The sequence below is a fragment of the Catharus ustulatus genome, chromosome W (assembly GCF_009819885.2).
Source record: "Catharus ustulatus isolate bCatUst1 chromosome W, bCatUst1.pri.v2, whole genome shotgun sequence".
In the NCBI taxonomy this organism is placed as follows: domain Eukaryota; kingdom Metazoa; phylum Chordata; class Aves; order Passeriformes; family Turdidae; genus Catharus; species Catharus ustulatus.
Genome location: NC_046261.2, coordinates 9889391 through 9906415, shown reverse-complemented (window position 1 = coordinate 9906415; position 17025 = coordinate 9889391). Strand labels below are relative to the sequence as shown.

The 17025-nt window shown below is 42.6% G+C and overlaps 1 protein-coding gene across 4 annotated transcripts in view; it reads right to left on the bottom strand.

Annotated features, from left to right (window-relative positions):
* Positions 1-17025, bottom strand: part of LOC117005059 (spindlin-Z) — a 129124-nt gene that overhangs the window by 17238 nt on the left and 94861 nt on the right. For all 4 annotated transcript variants that reach the window (XM_033076290.2, XM_033076289.2, XM_033076291.2 and 1 more), the window contains one exon: positions 8499-8547. In XM_033076290.2, the coding sequence (XP_032932181.1) occupies positions 8499-8547 (49 nt within the window). The remainder of the gene's footprint in view (positions 1-8498; positions 8548-17025) is intronic.

Below are 17025 nucleotides of genomic sequence, written 5' to 3'. Positions count from 1 at the left end.
TGTGGGTGCTAACTGAGTTCTGAACTGGCTGTGAATATCCTAGTCACCCTCTTCCCCCAGAGCAGCCACTGCTGTTCTGGCCCGGGCCCCTGCTATCCTGCCCCAGGCCCTCAACACAGCCACCAAAAAGTTCTCCATAGTAAGCAGCTCTGACCACCACTCGGCAGGGATAACATGACCCTCTGCCAGCCTCAGGTAAGATATTAACTCTTTCACTGCACAGATGAAACTTGCAAACATCCATTCTCTCTCTTGAGTGAATGAAAAGGACAGAGTAGAGACACACAGAGAAGCAACATGGAGACATCAAGGTCAGTAAAAAAGGAAGAGTAAAATCCCAGATAGGAGGATGAGAAGATGCCCTAATTTGACTGAAATTCTCTTGTAAGGCTATGGTGAAGATATGATTGATACAGCAGACTCTTTTTCCGTGTAACTCATGGAATGCATTTGGGGGGATGAAGCATTCTAAACACAGCCATGAGCAGAGGCACCAGTGCTGAAGCAAGCAGATGAAGTAGCTGTGATTTGATGAGAAGCTTGAACAGAAAGAGAGAGAAGAATGATGAAGACTCTTTGCCCCCAGGGAAAGAAGATGACCTTGGTTTACAGAGATGAAGATAATTTCAGAGCTAGATAAAGAGAACCTTTGCTTTTGAACAGCTCATCATTAAAATAGCACCCCATAAATTGACATGGCCCTCGAAAACAATTGTGGGGAAAGCTGTAAGTCAAGGGGAGGGACTTTTACATAGTGATCAGATTTCCATTCTCCCAGGTGGTTGATTTGCTGTGACATTGAAGCCATGAGAGAACTGTTTTCTTGTGAAGTCTCCATAGCATAACAAGAGAGACTCCTCTCCCTAAGTGAACTGGAGAAAGACTATTTTAGAGGTGGCAAACTGACTGATTTGTTTCTGTGCATTGCCAGTGTGAGAGAAAAGAGGGTGTAGGTGGGAGAAGTGTTCTGAAGGTTTTATTCTGATTCTTATTATTTTTTAGTTTCTGTTAATAAAGCTTTCCTTTATACCCTTTAAAGTTTGAGCCTGCTTTGCTTTTTCTCTTAATCCTATCTCACAGTAGGAAATGATAAAATAATTCTAGTGGGTGCACTGGTAATTTGGCCAGCACTAAACTGACCACCTAAGCAACACCTCTACACATCTTTTCAATACCTCTAAGGATGCTGACTCCAACACTTCCCCGGGCATTCTGTTCCAGTGCTTGAAAACCTTTTCACTGAAGACATTTTTCCTAATATCCATTTTAAACCTTCCCTGGCTCAACTACTGCTTGTTATTTTGGAGAAAATACCAACACCCACATTACTACAATCTCTTTTCAGGTAGCTGTAGAGAGTTATAATGTCCCTCTGAGCCTCCTTTTCTCCAGGCTGAACAACCTCAGTTGCCTCAACTGCTCCTCATAAGACTTGTGCTCTAGACACTTCCCCAGCTTTTTGCCCTTCCCTGGACATACTCCAACACCTCAATGTGTTTTTTGTAGTGAGGTGCCCAAAACTGAACACAGTTCTCAAGATGCAGCCTCACCAGTGCAGAGTACAAGGGGACAATCACTTCCCTAGTCCTGCTGGCGACACTATTGCTCATATAAACCAGGATGCCATTGGCCTTCTTGGCCACCTGGGCAGACGCTGGCTCATGTTCAGCTGGCTGTCAACAAACACTCCCACATCCTTTACTGCCAGGCATCTTTTCAGACACTCTTCCCCTAACCTGTAGCGTTGCATGGAGTTTGTTGGGACCTAAGTGTAGGACCTGACACTTGGCCTTGTTGAACCTCAAACAACTGGCCTTGACCCATTGATCCAATCTGTCCAGATCCCACTGTAGAGTCTTTCTACCGTCCAGCAGATCAACACTCCCAGCCAACTTGGTGACACCTGCAAACTTGGTGAGCATATGCTTGATCTCCTCATCCAGATCATTGATAAAGATATTAAACAGGACTGGTCCCAATACTGAGCCCTGTGGATAATGCTGAATTGATTTTTGCCTTTTTTTCTTTTATATATTTTCTATATTCTTTACATGTATATTTATAGCTCTGTAGCCTACCACAGTATTTGTAGCTAGCATTTTACCTACTCTATTAGACAGAAAGACAAAATAAATTCCCCAGTGGGTTCAAGTTGGGGGTCTAAGGCTAGATTCTCTGGGAAGTCAAGGTTGAAACTAGCTCTCTGAGAAACATTTTCATAAACAAAGTTTAGTTCCTATGTAAAAGAGGGGAAATTCAAAGAGTGTTGAACTGGGGCAAAACTACCTCACCCCTTATGTCTTTAATTGGGGATTTTTGTCATATAAAGGTAACCCCTTTTTATCACCTGTCTGGTTCATGATTTTAGGACCAGAGAAAAGGCACCAGGGAACTCCACTAGTGACCGGCCACCAACTGGATTTAATGCCATTCACCAACACTCTTTGGGTTAGGTCATTCAAGTGATTTTCCACTCAGTGAAGAGCACACCTGTCCAAGTCATAGGAAGTCAGTTTCTCGAAGAGAATGCTGTGGGAAATGGTGGCAAAAGCTTTATTGAAGTTCAGGTAGACAACATCCACAGCCTTTCCCTTGTCCACTAAGTGGGTAACCTTGTCATAGAAGGAGATAAGGTCAATCAAGTAAGGTCTGCCTTTCATAAACCCAAGCTGACTGGATGCAATCAATTGGTTGTCCTGTATGTACTGCATGATGGCACTCAAGATGATCTCTTCCATAACATTCCCGAGGATCAAGGTCCAGTTAACAGTCCTGTAGTTCCCTGGATCCTCCTTCCAGCCCTTCTTGTAGATGGCCATTCCATTTGTGAACTTTCAGTCAAGTGAGACCTCCCCAGTTAACTGGGACTGAAGGTAAATGATTCCAAGTGGCTTAATGAGTACTTTCATCAGCTCCCTCAGTACCCTTGGTTGGATCCCATCCTGCTCCATAGACTAGTGCATATCTAAGAGGTGTAGCAGGTCACTGACCATTTCCCCTTTGATTATGGGGCCTTTATTCTGCTCCCTGCCTGTCTACCAGGTCAGTGGACTGGGTACCCTGAAAACAACTGGTTTTGCTATTAAAGACTCAGGCAAAGATGACCTTCAGTACCTTGTCTTTTTCCTCATCTTTTGTCATTATGTTTCTGTCCATTTCCAATAAAGCATGGAGATTCTCCTTAGCCCTTCTTTTGTTGCTAATGTATTTATAGAAACAGTTTTTATTGTCTTTTTACAGCAGTAGTCAGATTAAGTTTTAGTTGGGCTTTGGCCCTTCTAATTTTCTCCCTGCACAACCTCTCAACATTCTTGTAGTCCTCCTGAATTGACTGCCCCTTCTTCCAAAGGTCATAAACTCTCCTTTGTTCCCTGAATTCCAGCCAAAGATCTGTTCGGCCAGGCTGGTCTTCCCTATCAGCTTATCTTTCAGCACACTGGGATGGCCTGAGACTTTAAGATTTCCTTCTTGAAGAATGTTCAGTCTTCCTGGACTCTTTTGCACTTCAGCACATCCTCTCAAGGGACTCTTTCAATCAGGTCCCTAAACAGACTGAAGTGTGCCCTCCACAAGTCCAAGGTGTCAGTTCTGCTGACTCCCCTCCTTACTTCTGCTACACCAAGCAGGAACTTGTCAACATTGTCCCCTATCGCTTTAGTCACCACATTCTGCCAAGCAGAGACAAGATAGGAAATCTTCCATATCATGTGTCCTGTCTGCCTGACAGCCCTGCCCCAAGGAAGGTAGAGGACAATTCTAGTAGTCTCTCTTTCACTCTCCCTGATACTCCTTAACAACCTACTTGCCATGTCCTAGAGGTCTGTCGCTAAGTGGAGGAGTTCCTCTACTGTTGTAACCCTGTACCCTGATGCTTTAAGAATGGTATGTCCCTTTAACCCTGTAACCTCTGCAAGACCTATGGACTGACCCCCTGAAAGGTTATTGGAAAGAAGCCAAGAAAATATCCCCTCCCCTTTTCCTGACCCTAGAAAAACCCCTGAACTTCTTATCTCAGTCTTTTTTTCTCCTGCTCTGCCCTCATGGAAGCCTAAGAATTAAACTCCTGAGATTAAGAGCCTCTAATATCTCATCTGTTCTACATGATAGCACCCCAGGCCAGCTCTGCAGAGTATTTGGGGAGTGGGGCAAGGCCAGGGTGTTGTATCACTCTACCTGGGTGCACCTCCCCCAGTTGTGCTCACTGCTGCTGTCCAGTACTGGCATAAGAGTAGGATATGCCCTGCAGCCCCATACTTGGGTAGCAGTGTCTTCCCACCAGAGTTTTGTCTGGAAAGCTGTGTTGTTCATTGTGGGTGCAGAGTTTAGAGTGTTCATAGCCTTCTGCCAGCTAGATACCATTGCTCCCTGGTTGTGTTGGCAGAGTTACAGTACCTTTTTTGCATGCCCTTCCCTGCAAACTGCCCTGTTGGCTTTCCCTGGTCGCTAGCACTCCCTAAAGGCTTCTTTCATACGGAGGTGGGGGGGTTGACCACTGTGGCTCCTGGCCTCACCCAGGTCATGACAGTTGCTGTAGCATAAGTGTGGGCTCCTGGCAGCTCTTATGGCTCCCCCAAGTTCAGGAATCCCCTCTATGCTATGGATTGTGCTGGCACCAGAGCTGCTCATCTCAGTGACTAAGTATTTATCTTGAAGGCACTGAGCTGATAAGTAAAGTCTTGTTACGAGAAAAAGTTTTATTAGCAGAACCAGATAATGCAAAGTTCAAAGAAATTTAGAAAAGAGTACAAATGAAGCAAATTAGCAATGGTCAATATAATTCCTATATTTTGTGGAACCATGCAGAAAAAATATTAAAAATAGGGCCTGAATTAGAATTTTGATGCTATTACAAACCATCACTAATGGGGGATAATGTGATCAGAGAATTGTTCTAAACTACTTTTTCTTAACATTCAGACTGTGAGGCACATTACTAAAGACAGAAGTTTTAAAGTACTTTCTGTACTCCTTCAAAAGCCAACATTCAGTTGTGAAATTAATTTTCTTAGGATTACAAGTATATTGGACATAGGTGGCAAAGTCTTGGTAATGGACACACATATACATACAGACATGACAACACCTACAGGAGTAGCCTCTATGAGAAGAAATTGGATTACCCTGTGCCACACAGCTGGTTCCAGCTGGCTTGGCAATGGTTCCCACTGACAGTTAAAGTGAAGACAATCAGCAAAGTTTATGGTGCCTTTGTGAAAACGTATTTAGCAAAGAGCAAAAAACCACCATTGGACAGGCAGAAAAAGAGGGGAAGAAAAGGACCCATGCTGGAGCAGTTAGGTATTTAATGAAGGAACTGAAGCCCATGGAAAGCCCACAGAGAACCCATGCCAGAGCAGAGTTTAACTGACAGGACTGTCTCCCCTAGAAGAGACCATGATGAAGCAGATTTTCCTGACAGGAACTGTGACCTGTAGAGAACCTATGCCAGAGCAGGAGGAAATTAAGTACAAAAGGAAAGGAGTGGCAGAAAGGAAACATTATGTATGGACTGTAAACTCCCCTCCCTCATTTCCCCTGCACCCTGGGGGTGGTAGTGAGTCTGGAGGGAAAGAATGAATTTAAACATGGGAAAGGAGGAAAGAAAGGTGTTTTAATGTTTCTCTTCCTGTTTCTTACCACCTGAATCTATTTAAATTTGCAATAAATTAATTTTCCACAAGTCAAGCCTGTTTTGCCTGTGATAGTGCCTGGTAAGTGTAGCAGGGAATTCCCCTCCTCCTCCGAAGACCTTATCTGTTGCTTGTCAGCTGGTGAAATAACTCAGGGCATCTTGCCCCTCACATGAGCTTCACACAAGCTTTGGTAAAATAACTAAATCAGGACAGCTTTTCTTGTAGCGAGTTATTTCAGCACCACAGCAGTAAGGCTTTCAATAAACATCTTGCTGTGGAAGTGAGATGTGGACAGATAAGCTGGAATTTCTGACTGACAGACACTTCTCTTTACAAACTATAAAAGCTACACAAAACTTTCACAAAGCAGAAATCTGCACGTTCCTTGGAAATATGCGGGACTTTCTCCCCAAAGTTGGGACACCTGCTTTGTGGTTACTCTCCCAGGAATTGAGGGAAGGGAATCTGTGTATACTACTGTCATTTCAGTGGTAATTTACATTGACTCCTAATCTATACTATTTCTTTGCTAGCTTTAATATAGGTACCTTAATGTCGTGCACTGTTTTATGTAATCTACTAGTACTTCTTTTTGTTTTACACTGTAATAAGTAACTCTGTTTAAGGTCTTTTGTCTGTTACCTCCTGTTTATTCAATAAATAACTCATTTTATAATAGACCTCATCTGCCATTCTTAGAACTTGCAGGTCAGAGAGATTTTAGTTGCAGGCCACCTAAATTTTGGCTGCAGTCAAAAATCTGAGGCTAAGGCAGGGCTTGTCTGAAGCTCCCATTTGATCAGTAACAGTAAGCAATCTTCTTGTCTTTATCTTGACTCATGAACTTTCTCATTCTGTTTTCTCCCCTTGCCTCACTGAGGAAGGGGGATAAGCAGGTGGGTGAGAATTTGGCTCATAGTCAAGTATAATCCACCACAACAAGTTAGTTTAAACTGTAATCAGAAATTCACAAGGGATAAGTACAGTGATAGTTAAGTGGCACATAGAACCTCCACCTCAAAGTCCTTGAACTGCCAGCTATGAGAAACTTGTAAGATGTTATACTTACACTGTGCACTATTTCCTTATGCACGCAGGGTGGAAAGGATAAGAGTCAAGAGACTACTGACTGATCTGACACAAATAGAGTCAACTTTTTATTCACGAAGATCATCACTACCCATTGACACTGACAGAACATTCAGAAGAACTGACCTTTTGTAGTTGACCATGGGACCCCTTTCCAAAAGGGTTGATGGTTAACTAACATTTTAGTAAAGAAGAATTTAGAAGACTAATCCACACAGCTCATGTTATCCCTTCCTCAGTTACTGGACTATGTCCTGTTCTATCCTGTTGGCTTTTCCCTCCCCTATGAACTTGTGAACTGAATTTAGAATCTCCACTATGGCTTTCAAGTGCCAGTAACTCGTTCCTCTTTTTCTTTTAATGAGGAATGTAAAAGTGATCATAACTAAATCAATGACAAAGTATGCATTATTAGTTCATGGTCTGCTGTAATGGTACAAAGTAGTATCAGCATACATTTTTAAACAGTGATTCATCTCTCACTTGTTTACTATAAAAATGTCTACAGTGCTACTTACTGTTAATTTCAAAAATATAAGCAATGAATATCAAATAAAAACAACTCTATACTAGTGTCTGTCATATGTAGAGAAGTCATTGAGCAGCACACAAAGTCATCTTGGTTTGGTACAAAATAAAACCTTTACCAAAGAATTCTTAAACAATTAAACTAGGCTAAATCGATATAAAACTCAGTTGGGCACTTAAGTTAAATGCCTCAAAATCATGTGATTTAATAAGCCCCATAAAAGCCTTTATGCTAAAAAATATACACCCTATTTAGGTATTTAAATAAGTGTATATCAAACAACAAATAAAGACAAATCTAGCCACCCTCAAGTACAAAAGGCAACCCACCTCTGATAGTCTTCCCATCATATACTCCTTTCTCTGAGCGGTTGAAAAAGAACAAGAGAAATTAAATTTTAACTCTACCTGTCTCTAGACAAATAAATGTTTATCTCTGCCTTGTAAGAAGATAGACAAGACTGAATAGTGAAGAGTTGGTGGAAGGAATTAAGAGTAGTTTTATATCAGGTGTTGTGTCTGGGAAATAGTTAATATTAATTGAAATGTTAATCAAAGAAGATATTTCTGCCAGACAAATTGTTTTGGATTGATGCCTATTGTATATCAGCATTATAGGACTTCATACTCAAAATATAACTAATAGTATTTTGATAAATTTTACCTTTTTCCACTTTATTTTAGAGTTCACCCACCAGAGATGCAGCCAGATACATCTAGCTGTTAGAAATGAAGGTAAATTTTGTCTAAGCTACTACCTATATCTTCTCACATTTACTCTAGCAACATTTAGCTACTACTATCTCAAATTCCAGTAGAGTGAATAATAAATGTGATGAATGCATAGGATAAGTAAGTAACCTTCACACAAATAGCAGCCATACTACAGTACATTATTTTTTTAAAAAAGGTAAAAAAATCCTTTTCAAAAACTAAAGCTGTAATGAATCCTAGAGTACATATGCCCAATTTCTGGCTTGCAATCTTGTTTCTGAATTATAAGTTACAGAACTTTATCGACAGAGTAATTTCTCTCAGAATAACATTCAAAATTATGTTTAGAACTGTATCCATTGTGCATTCTTTCCCATTGTCCTCCCAAAAGAATTACAGTCTGATTCTACACACATACACTGTATGAATACTGCTCCACATTTTTTTCAAAATGACTGGAACAATACAGATACATTTCTAGAATGGTACTGCCAGTTATTGAGAACTACACTTGAGGAAGTATTATGAACTTACTTGTGGGAAGTTCTTTTCTTCATCATGCTTGCAGAGACTCCAGCATGACCTACAATATAAACGAAGGAATTACTGAAAAATAAAATGTGTTTATGCACAATGTCAAAAAGGTATCTTATAGAAAAGTTCTCTTTTTCAAGTAAAAAACTTAAACATATCATGACGTGATTTCTCAATGAGTTTCTACAATGGAAGAAGGCTGAGAAGACAGGCAAGGACTATGTACTCATGAAGCTAAGTGAAGAATTAGGGAGTTACTGATGACAACTGTTACAAAAAGTTGAACACAAAGGAGACTGAAGGTAGTCTTTGTTCCGGATAAATGGCTACAACAGTTAAGGGATTAAAATGGCTGTGTATCTGCCCTTGAGTTGATAATATCATCAAATACATATATTCCTGCATTAATGAGGCCAGAATGGGTGAGTGTATACATGGTTCAGCCAAACTCATTATAAAAACTTAGTATAGAGCCAAAACCAAGTATAAAAATTAAGTATAGCATATACAGTATAAAAACTGTACAACTAACAGACAGAAAATTGAGTAGAGCAACAGGCTTGAGTGGGTTTCAACCCACATATTTCTTCCCAACAACTGGGGATACCCAGCATTGTGATGGAGACCAATAATGACAAACACATTTGTATTGTGATACAACTGTACATTGCAACTGATATACTCTGCTATATGTAACTTGTACTTGCACTGTGATTTAAGTAAATTGCTGCATCATTCTGCTAAATCCAAGTTCCATGTAATGTCAAATAAACAAATTCGTGTATTGGGTTTGCATGGCCCGGTTTTCACAGCGGGGGGGACTACAGGGGTGGCTTCCATGAGAAGTTGCTAGAAGCTTCCCCCATGTCCAACATGCAATGTCAGCCAGCTCCAGGATGGATTTGTTGCTGGCTAAGGGTGAGTCAATCAGAAATGGTAGTAATGCCTCTGTGATAACATATTTAAGAAGGGGAAAAACAAGTTATTGCACAGTTGTAATTGCAGCCAGAGAAGAGAGGAGTGAAAATACGTGAGACAAACAGTTCTGCAGACACCCAGGTCAGTGCAAAAGGAGAAGCAGGAGGTGCTCCAGGTGCCAGAGCTGAGATTTCCCTGCAATCCATAGTGCAGACCGCGGTGAAGCAGGCTGTCCCCCTGCAGCCCGTGGAGGACCCTGGGGGTGCAGAGATCCACCTGCAGCCCATGGACGATACCCACGTCAGAGCAGGCAAATGCCTGAAAGAGGGTTGTGAATCTGTAGGAAACTTGTGCTGGAGCAGGGTCCTGGCAGGGCCCTGCAGATCCATGGAGAGATGAGCACACGCTGGAGCAGGTTTCCTGGTAGGACTTGTGACCCCATACGAGACTCATGCTGGAGCAGCCTTTTCCCAAAGGACTGCACCCCATGGAAGGGACCCATGATGGAACAGTTCATGAAGAACTGCAGCCCATGGGAAGGACTACCACTGGAGAAGTTTGTGGAGAATTGTCTCCCATTGGTGGGACCACATGCTGGCACAGATAAAGGACTCCTCTGCCTGAGCAACAGTAGAAGCAACCTGTGATGAATTGACTGTAACCCTCTGCCCCATCTCTCTGCACTGCTGGCAGGGAGGAGGTAGAGCTCAGGAAGGAGGGAAGGATGGCGGAAGGGTGTTTTTAAGATTTATTTTACTTCTTACTATCCTGCTCTGATTTCATTAGCAATAAATTCAGTTAATATCCCTAAGTTGAATCTGTTTTGCCCATGATGTTACTCAGTGAGTGATCTCTCCTGATCCTTAACCCATGACCCTTTCACTATATTCTCTCTCTCATGTCCAGTTGCAGAGGAGAGTGACAGAGCAGCTTTGGTGGCTACCTGGCACCCAGCGAGGGTCAACCCACCACACTTCAAAAAAGGAACATTGTCATTAAAGCATTAAACTCTCTACAAATGGAATATCTAAAAGAACACAGTCAGAGAGTGTTGGACACATGCATGTTATCAATAAAAACCCCCCTCATATATCTGTAGAAATGCTCAGAATTTAATCTATGGACATTTAAATTCACACCTACATAGAAATACTTAATTGAGGTTTCTCTACAGATCCAAAAAAATTCTTAAAAATTATGTGCATGTTCCAAGCATAGCTTTGGCATATGTATTCAGAAAATTACAGTAATTTCACGACTAAAAGGCGCACCGGATTATAAGGTGCACCTCCGGGAGTTGGCAAATTACCGAACTTTGTCCATATATAAGGCGCACCGGAGTATAAGGCGCACTTTTTTTTTGCAGCGAGCATCTGCGCGCAACAAAGTAACGAATTAGTAACAATCGTGCCAGTTGTGCTGTCTTGGTTGGCAATATAGGATGTGATCAAAGTATCTATTTTATCACTATGTTGTGACCAGGTGGGGCAGTGATCCTAATCTCCGTGGGAGATACTCTGCTAATGGGCCATGCATTGAAACCAGTAGGGTATTGTTCTTTATCTTTGCACCCCCTCATCCTTCCTCCAGAGAGTTATCTTCTGCTAATGGCCCATTGAGTCCCACTGTGTGACTGATAAAATTACTTTATCCCACTGAGAGTTGCTCTAGCAAGGAGGGAGAGCCAAGCCTTTCTTGCCTAGATAAAAACTGAAATTCTGGGACACCAAGTCACCCTCTTTTCGCTGGACTCCAGAGGAAAACCGGACTGTTTTTCCATATCATTGCTGGACCTTCAGAGGGAGGCTGCACCCTTCTACAAGACCACTGTTTCAACTAAACCACGTCTGTCACTGCAGGAGGACTGTAGCCACCATTTAATGGGACTGCTACCAAAACCCTGACTGACGGGTGTCACCCTGACGGGGTGTCAGGTTGTGCTCTGACTTTGTGTCTTAGTTTGGAGGACAGGTGTCTGCTAAGAAAGGCAGGAGCCTCTCTTTGAGATGGAGAATGTAAATCCCCTCTCTCCAAATTATTATAATTTTGAAATCAAGCAGCTCTCAGGCAAAGATATGGGAATTAGGAATAAAAGTTCTTTACTAGGGAAATTAAAATAGAAATACAGTACTACAAAGAAACTAACTCCAAACCCTGACAAAGTCAGAGTAGAACCTGACACCCCGTCAGGCAAGGTGTTGGTAGCAGTCCGATTAAATAGTGGTTGCAGTCTTCTTGCAGTGACAGATGTGGTTTAGTTGAAGCAGTGCTCCTGTAGAAGGTGCAGTTTCCCTCCAGAGGTCTAGTAGTGATGTGGAGAAATCTCATTTTTTTTCTAGAGTCCAGGAGAGAAGGAACTACTCGGTGTCCTAGAATTTCAGTTTTTATCTAGGCAAGAAAGGCTTGGCTCTCCCCCCTTGCTAGAGTAACTCTCAGTGGGATAAAGTAATTTTATCAGTCACACAGTGGGACTCAATGGGCCATTAGCAGAAGATAACTCTCTGGAGGAAGGATGGGGGGGTGCTAAGATAAAGAACAATGTTCCACCTGGTTTCAATGGATGGCCCATTAGCAGAGTATCTCCCACAGAGATAAAGATCACTGCCCCACGTGGTCACAACAGATAGTGATAGAATAGATACTTTGATCATATCCTGTATTGTAATCCAAGACACTTTGTCAGTGTTTGGGGTTTGTTTTGGTTGGGGTTCAGCTCACAGCTCGCACTTCTGGGTTAGCAAATTTCTGAACTTTTTCCATATATAAGGCGCTCCGGAGTATAAGGCGCACTTCTGGGTTCGGACCAAAATTTTAGTCAAAAGGGTGCGCCTTAAAGTCGTGAAATTACTGTAATTTTCATAATAGCAATAAATGTTAAGCACTGAAAGTGCAATTAAAGTTTTCAGAAATATTTTAATATTTGGATTTTCCTATGGAGAAATAAAAGAACATATCATGTGACAGAAGTGGCAAAATTAAAATAAGACTACATACATTTTATTTCCAACACTCAAGCTTGTACTCAATCGGTGGAAAGATGTGTCTCCAGTTTTAACAACAGCTGGAATTTGAAGTTTTCAAAAATTAAGCCCTCCAGGCAAATAGCTACAGGAAAGATGTCATTTGCAATAAAGACCAAGGAAATAGAACTTCCCTTGAACATGATTATAAGAACTAACAGTTAGAAATTAAAAGATCTCTCAAAAACTATGAATAGAAACCCAAAATACTTTTAAGATTTGACTGCACCAACTAAACAAGCATTTTCACCCTGTCATTAGCCACCTCTTAGTTATATGAGGAAACAAGTTTAAAAACACCCTTATTAAAAAAGCAAAACAACTGTTCTCACAAAGTAAAAAAACCCCATGAACACACGGATTTCATGTTTTCCATTACTGGTTGATGAGAAAAATTAAGATTTAACTAAATCAGTTCAAGTAGTTAAAACACTATAAAAAGTATACCCACATATTTAGCAGGATGGTTCAACACAAAATTTGTTTTCTGCCCTCTGCTCAGAGACTCTGAATGTTACTATACAGTGCAACACATTTAGCCTTCCAAAACAAAAGTAGCCCAAAAGATACACAGAAGGAAAATCTATTATAGAAGCTGCAAAAATTACTAAGGACAAGCTATGCCCTCTACTCAAATTAGTGTTTGCCCTGTTCCATAACTGTTCACCTTAGGGATGCCTTATATTTGATAAAACTCAAATTCTACAGCCAGATGTCTTTTTTTCTCAAATTCACTGAAGTGCAAAATTTCTTGAATATTCATACACAGTCTCCATGAATGAAATTACATGTAACAAACCAACAAATATTTAGAACACTGAACTGAGAGTTTGAGAGTAGACTACACTATTTTGCTGTCAGATAAAAATGAGCTTGACAGGTTGTCCTTGATTAGGGTAAATTTGGGAGGAAACCTCTGAATGGGGTCCCTCTAGGAAACAGACTCAAGCGGCCCCTTCCCCAACTCATTTGGGAAAAGACTTCCTCGGAGACAAGTGGAAAAAAACTGTTTATTCAACAGGCAAAGCACTCCCCATCACAATAATGAACAGTACTAAGCAACAAAACCTCTTGTCGCTCTGAAGAGATGACAAATTCAGAAGAATCCCTTTCATGGATTGCTGCTCGGCTCAGTCTGTTCTCAGTCCCTCCAGCGTTGGGAAATGCCGTGGCCCAGGCCAGGCCCTGTGGGCCACAGGTGCAAGCTCCTGGTGCTCTTCTGGGTTTTTTCAGTCCAGAAAGAGTTCAAACAATTCCAAGAAAAAACAACAACGACAACAACAACAAAAAAAAAACAGTCCAGGGAACTTCTCTGAATCAGCTAGTCAAAAACTAAACTAAAAGCAAAGGAGCGCTCTCTCCTGCTGTTCACTGCAGACAACACAGTCTGTGTGAAGGATGTAGGGGAGCAAGTGCAGTCTCTGATAACAAACTCTGCCTCTTCTCTCCCCCTTCACTCTTGCAACCAGTCTTAAAGTTGCAGAACTTAATATACAGCACAAACAGAACAGACGTTTGGGGATACAAGCATCATAAAGTCACCCCAGGACACAGGTCTTGACTGATTTCAAGAACTTGCTTGCTCATATACCTAGTTCTAGAGAAAAAACAACTGTGGAAACTGAGTACTGCTCAGTTTCTTGTGTTGGTAACTTAAGGTAGTCCCCAGTTTATTAAAACCTGACAGCATTTAGATGAAGAATGTGAATATAACTTGCTAACAAGAAGAGATGGTAACAAGGTACATGAAGAACTGAGCACAAGAAAGACATGGACCTGTTAGAGTCCAGAGGAAGGCCACAAAAGCAATGTCCAAATGCCTCTTAAACACTGACAGGTTTGGGGCATCAACTGCCTCTCTAGGAAGCCAGTTGCAGAGTTTGACAACCCTCTTGGTTAGGAAATGCTTCCTAAGATTAAGTCTAAACCTCCCCTGATGGAGCTTTGAACCATTCCCACATGCCGTCAGTGAATAAGAGAGACAAGAGCTCAGTACCTCCCTTTCCAGTTCCCCTACTCAGGAAGCTGTACAGAGCAATGAGATCACAGTTTAACCTTTTTCATAGAATCACAGAATGACACACAATCACTAGGTTGGAAGAGACCTCCAAGATCAAGTCCAAGCCCTGCCCTAACATCCCAACTAGACTATGGTACCAAGTGCCACATCCAATTCTTTTTTAAACACATCTACGGATCGTGACTCCACCACCTCCCCAGGCAGATCATTCCAGTACTTTATTATTCTTTAAGTGAAAAACTTTATCCTAATATACAACCTATATTTCCCTTGGTGCAGCTTGAGACTGTATCCTCTCATTCAGTCAGTTGCTGTCTGGTGAAAGAGACCAAAGCCCACCTGACTACAAACACCTTTCAGGAAGTTGTAGAGAGTGATAAGGTCACCTCTGAGTCTGCTTTGCTCCAGGCTAAACAACTCCAGCTCCCTCAGTCGTTCCTCGTAGGGTTTGTGTTCCAAGTCCCTCACCAGCCTCGTTGTCTCCTCTGGACATGTTCAAGTATCTCAACGTCCTTCCTCAGCTGCGGGGCCCAGAACTGGACACAGTACTCAAGGTTAGGTCTCATAAGTGCCAAGGACAGGGGAAGAATGATCTCTCTGGTCCTGCTGGCCACACTATTCCTGATACAGGTCAGGATGCTGATGGTCATCTTGGCAACCAGGGCACACTGCTGGTTCATGTTCAGTCACCTGTTCACCAGTACCTCCAGTTCCCTTTCCTGCTGGGAACTGTCCAGCCACACTGTCCCCAGCCTATAATGTTGCAGGGGATTATTGTGGTCAAAATGCAGGACTTGGTATGTGGACTTGTGTTGCAACCCTGTACCCAGATGCTTTAAGAATGGTATGTCCCTGTAACCTTGTAACCCCTGTAAAACTTATGGACTGACCCTCTGCAATGGGATTGGCAAGAAGTCAAAGGTTCCCCCCTCCCCTTTCCTGACCTTAGAAAAGACCCCAGACCTTGAGGATCTTCCTCTTTCTTTCCTCTTTTTCCCTTCCGAAGCCATGAAGAACTAAACTGAGGAAAATCCTGGGAAAAGCCTCTATATATCTTATCCTGTTCTACATGATGGCACCTCAGGCTAGCTCTGCAGGGTATTTAGGGAGCAGGAGTAGCCACAGGGTGTTTTATCAGTTGACAACCAAAGTGGGGTTTTTTTCATTAGAATCCACGTGAGAGGCTATGACCCCTACGGGGTTCAGAAAGCCGAAGGTTCGCAGCTACCCTGAAGGCAAAAGACTGCTTTTATAGTAGTTTCAGCTTACAGGGACGAGATTGAGACCCCGCCGAGCCCAAGGTGGGCGATCTCAGAGAAGGAACCGTGGTCCACAGTTTTTCACAGCCCCAGGCACTTGCTAGAGAATCGTAAGTAAAAAAGCTCCCTCTGTGGGGGAGGGTACAGGTGTTTGTGTAACAGCGGGGTGCCAAGGGAAGCTTGTTTGCACAGTGGCCGGCCAGGGGCTCGGGGCTGTGCAGAGCTGGAGACACGCGGGGGGGGGGCGTGTTGTAGCCAAGGTCGTTCTGCCGTGTGGGAAGTTCAGCACGCCAGAATCGGTCTTAAAAAACGGCGGCACCGCCCTGCAGCCAGCGGGGTCTCCGTGGTGAGGGGGGGGGGGAAAGCCAGCCGGCAGCTTTTCTCCCTCCTCCTTGCAATGCGCGGGAAATACAAACAATAACCGCATTTTTCTGTGTTTTAACTGTGCATTGCAGGGGAGATATTAGAGCAGATTGCTTTGGGAAAAAAACAAAATGGGTACGCAGCAATCTAGTTTAAAAAAAAGTGTGGCTTCTCAGATTAGAGAACTTTGAATTCTGCAGATGTTAACATCTCTGACAGAAAATTAGTACATTTTGCTAAGTGGCTGTCTGTGGAAAAATCAGATCTTATTTTGGAAGATATGAATTCGGTTCTATTTTGGAATGAAATTGGAAATTTATTAACATTAAAAGTGGAAAATGGAGATGAAAAAGCTTCTATATTCCTCCCAATATTTTTGCAAATTAGGAAACTTTTACTTCAAACAGAAAACAACCGACAGCCACAGCAAAGCACCTCGGATTCCTTTTCCCTTTCTTTAAAATCCACTCACCTGGGGCTGGAAAAAACCACGGGGCCCCAAAAACCTCCCAAGTATCCAGGATGTGAGGATTTTTCAAAAATGGTCAGCAGTTCTTCGCTCTATCCCTCTTTACCTACTGTGTTTCCTTCAGAGCAGAGTTCCGATCCACATCCCACTACGGACACTGGCCACATGGTTGATTCTGAGGGGCCTGGGGGCAACAGCCAACATGGCTCTGGCCACGTGGCTTGCCCCCGAAGGTCGTTAGACAATAGCAGCCACATGGCGCCCATTTCTTCATCCCATAATCCCTTTTTCCCTCTGGGACCACCCCTAAATTCGTTCCTACCCCCATCCTGTAATCTGGGTTTCCATGGTTACCCCTCCCTGGCTCAGGTTACACATTCCTTTCCTCCAAGCTATCAGGGTGGAAGGGTGGGGGGGGAGGGCCCCTTGCAGGACCTTCCTGTGGGCCAGGGCTGAGCTCACAACCCCCTCAGGACAA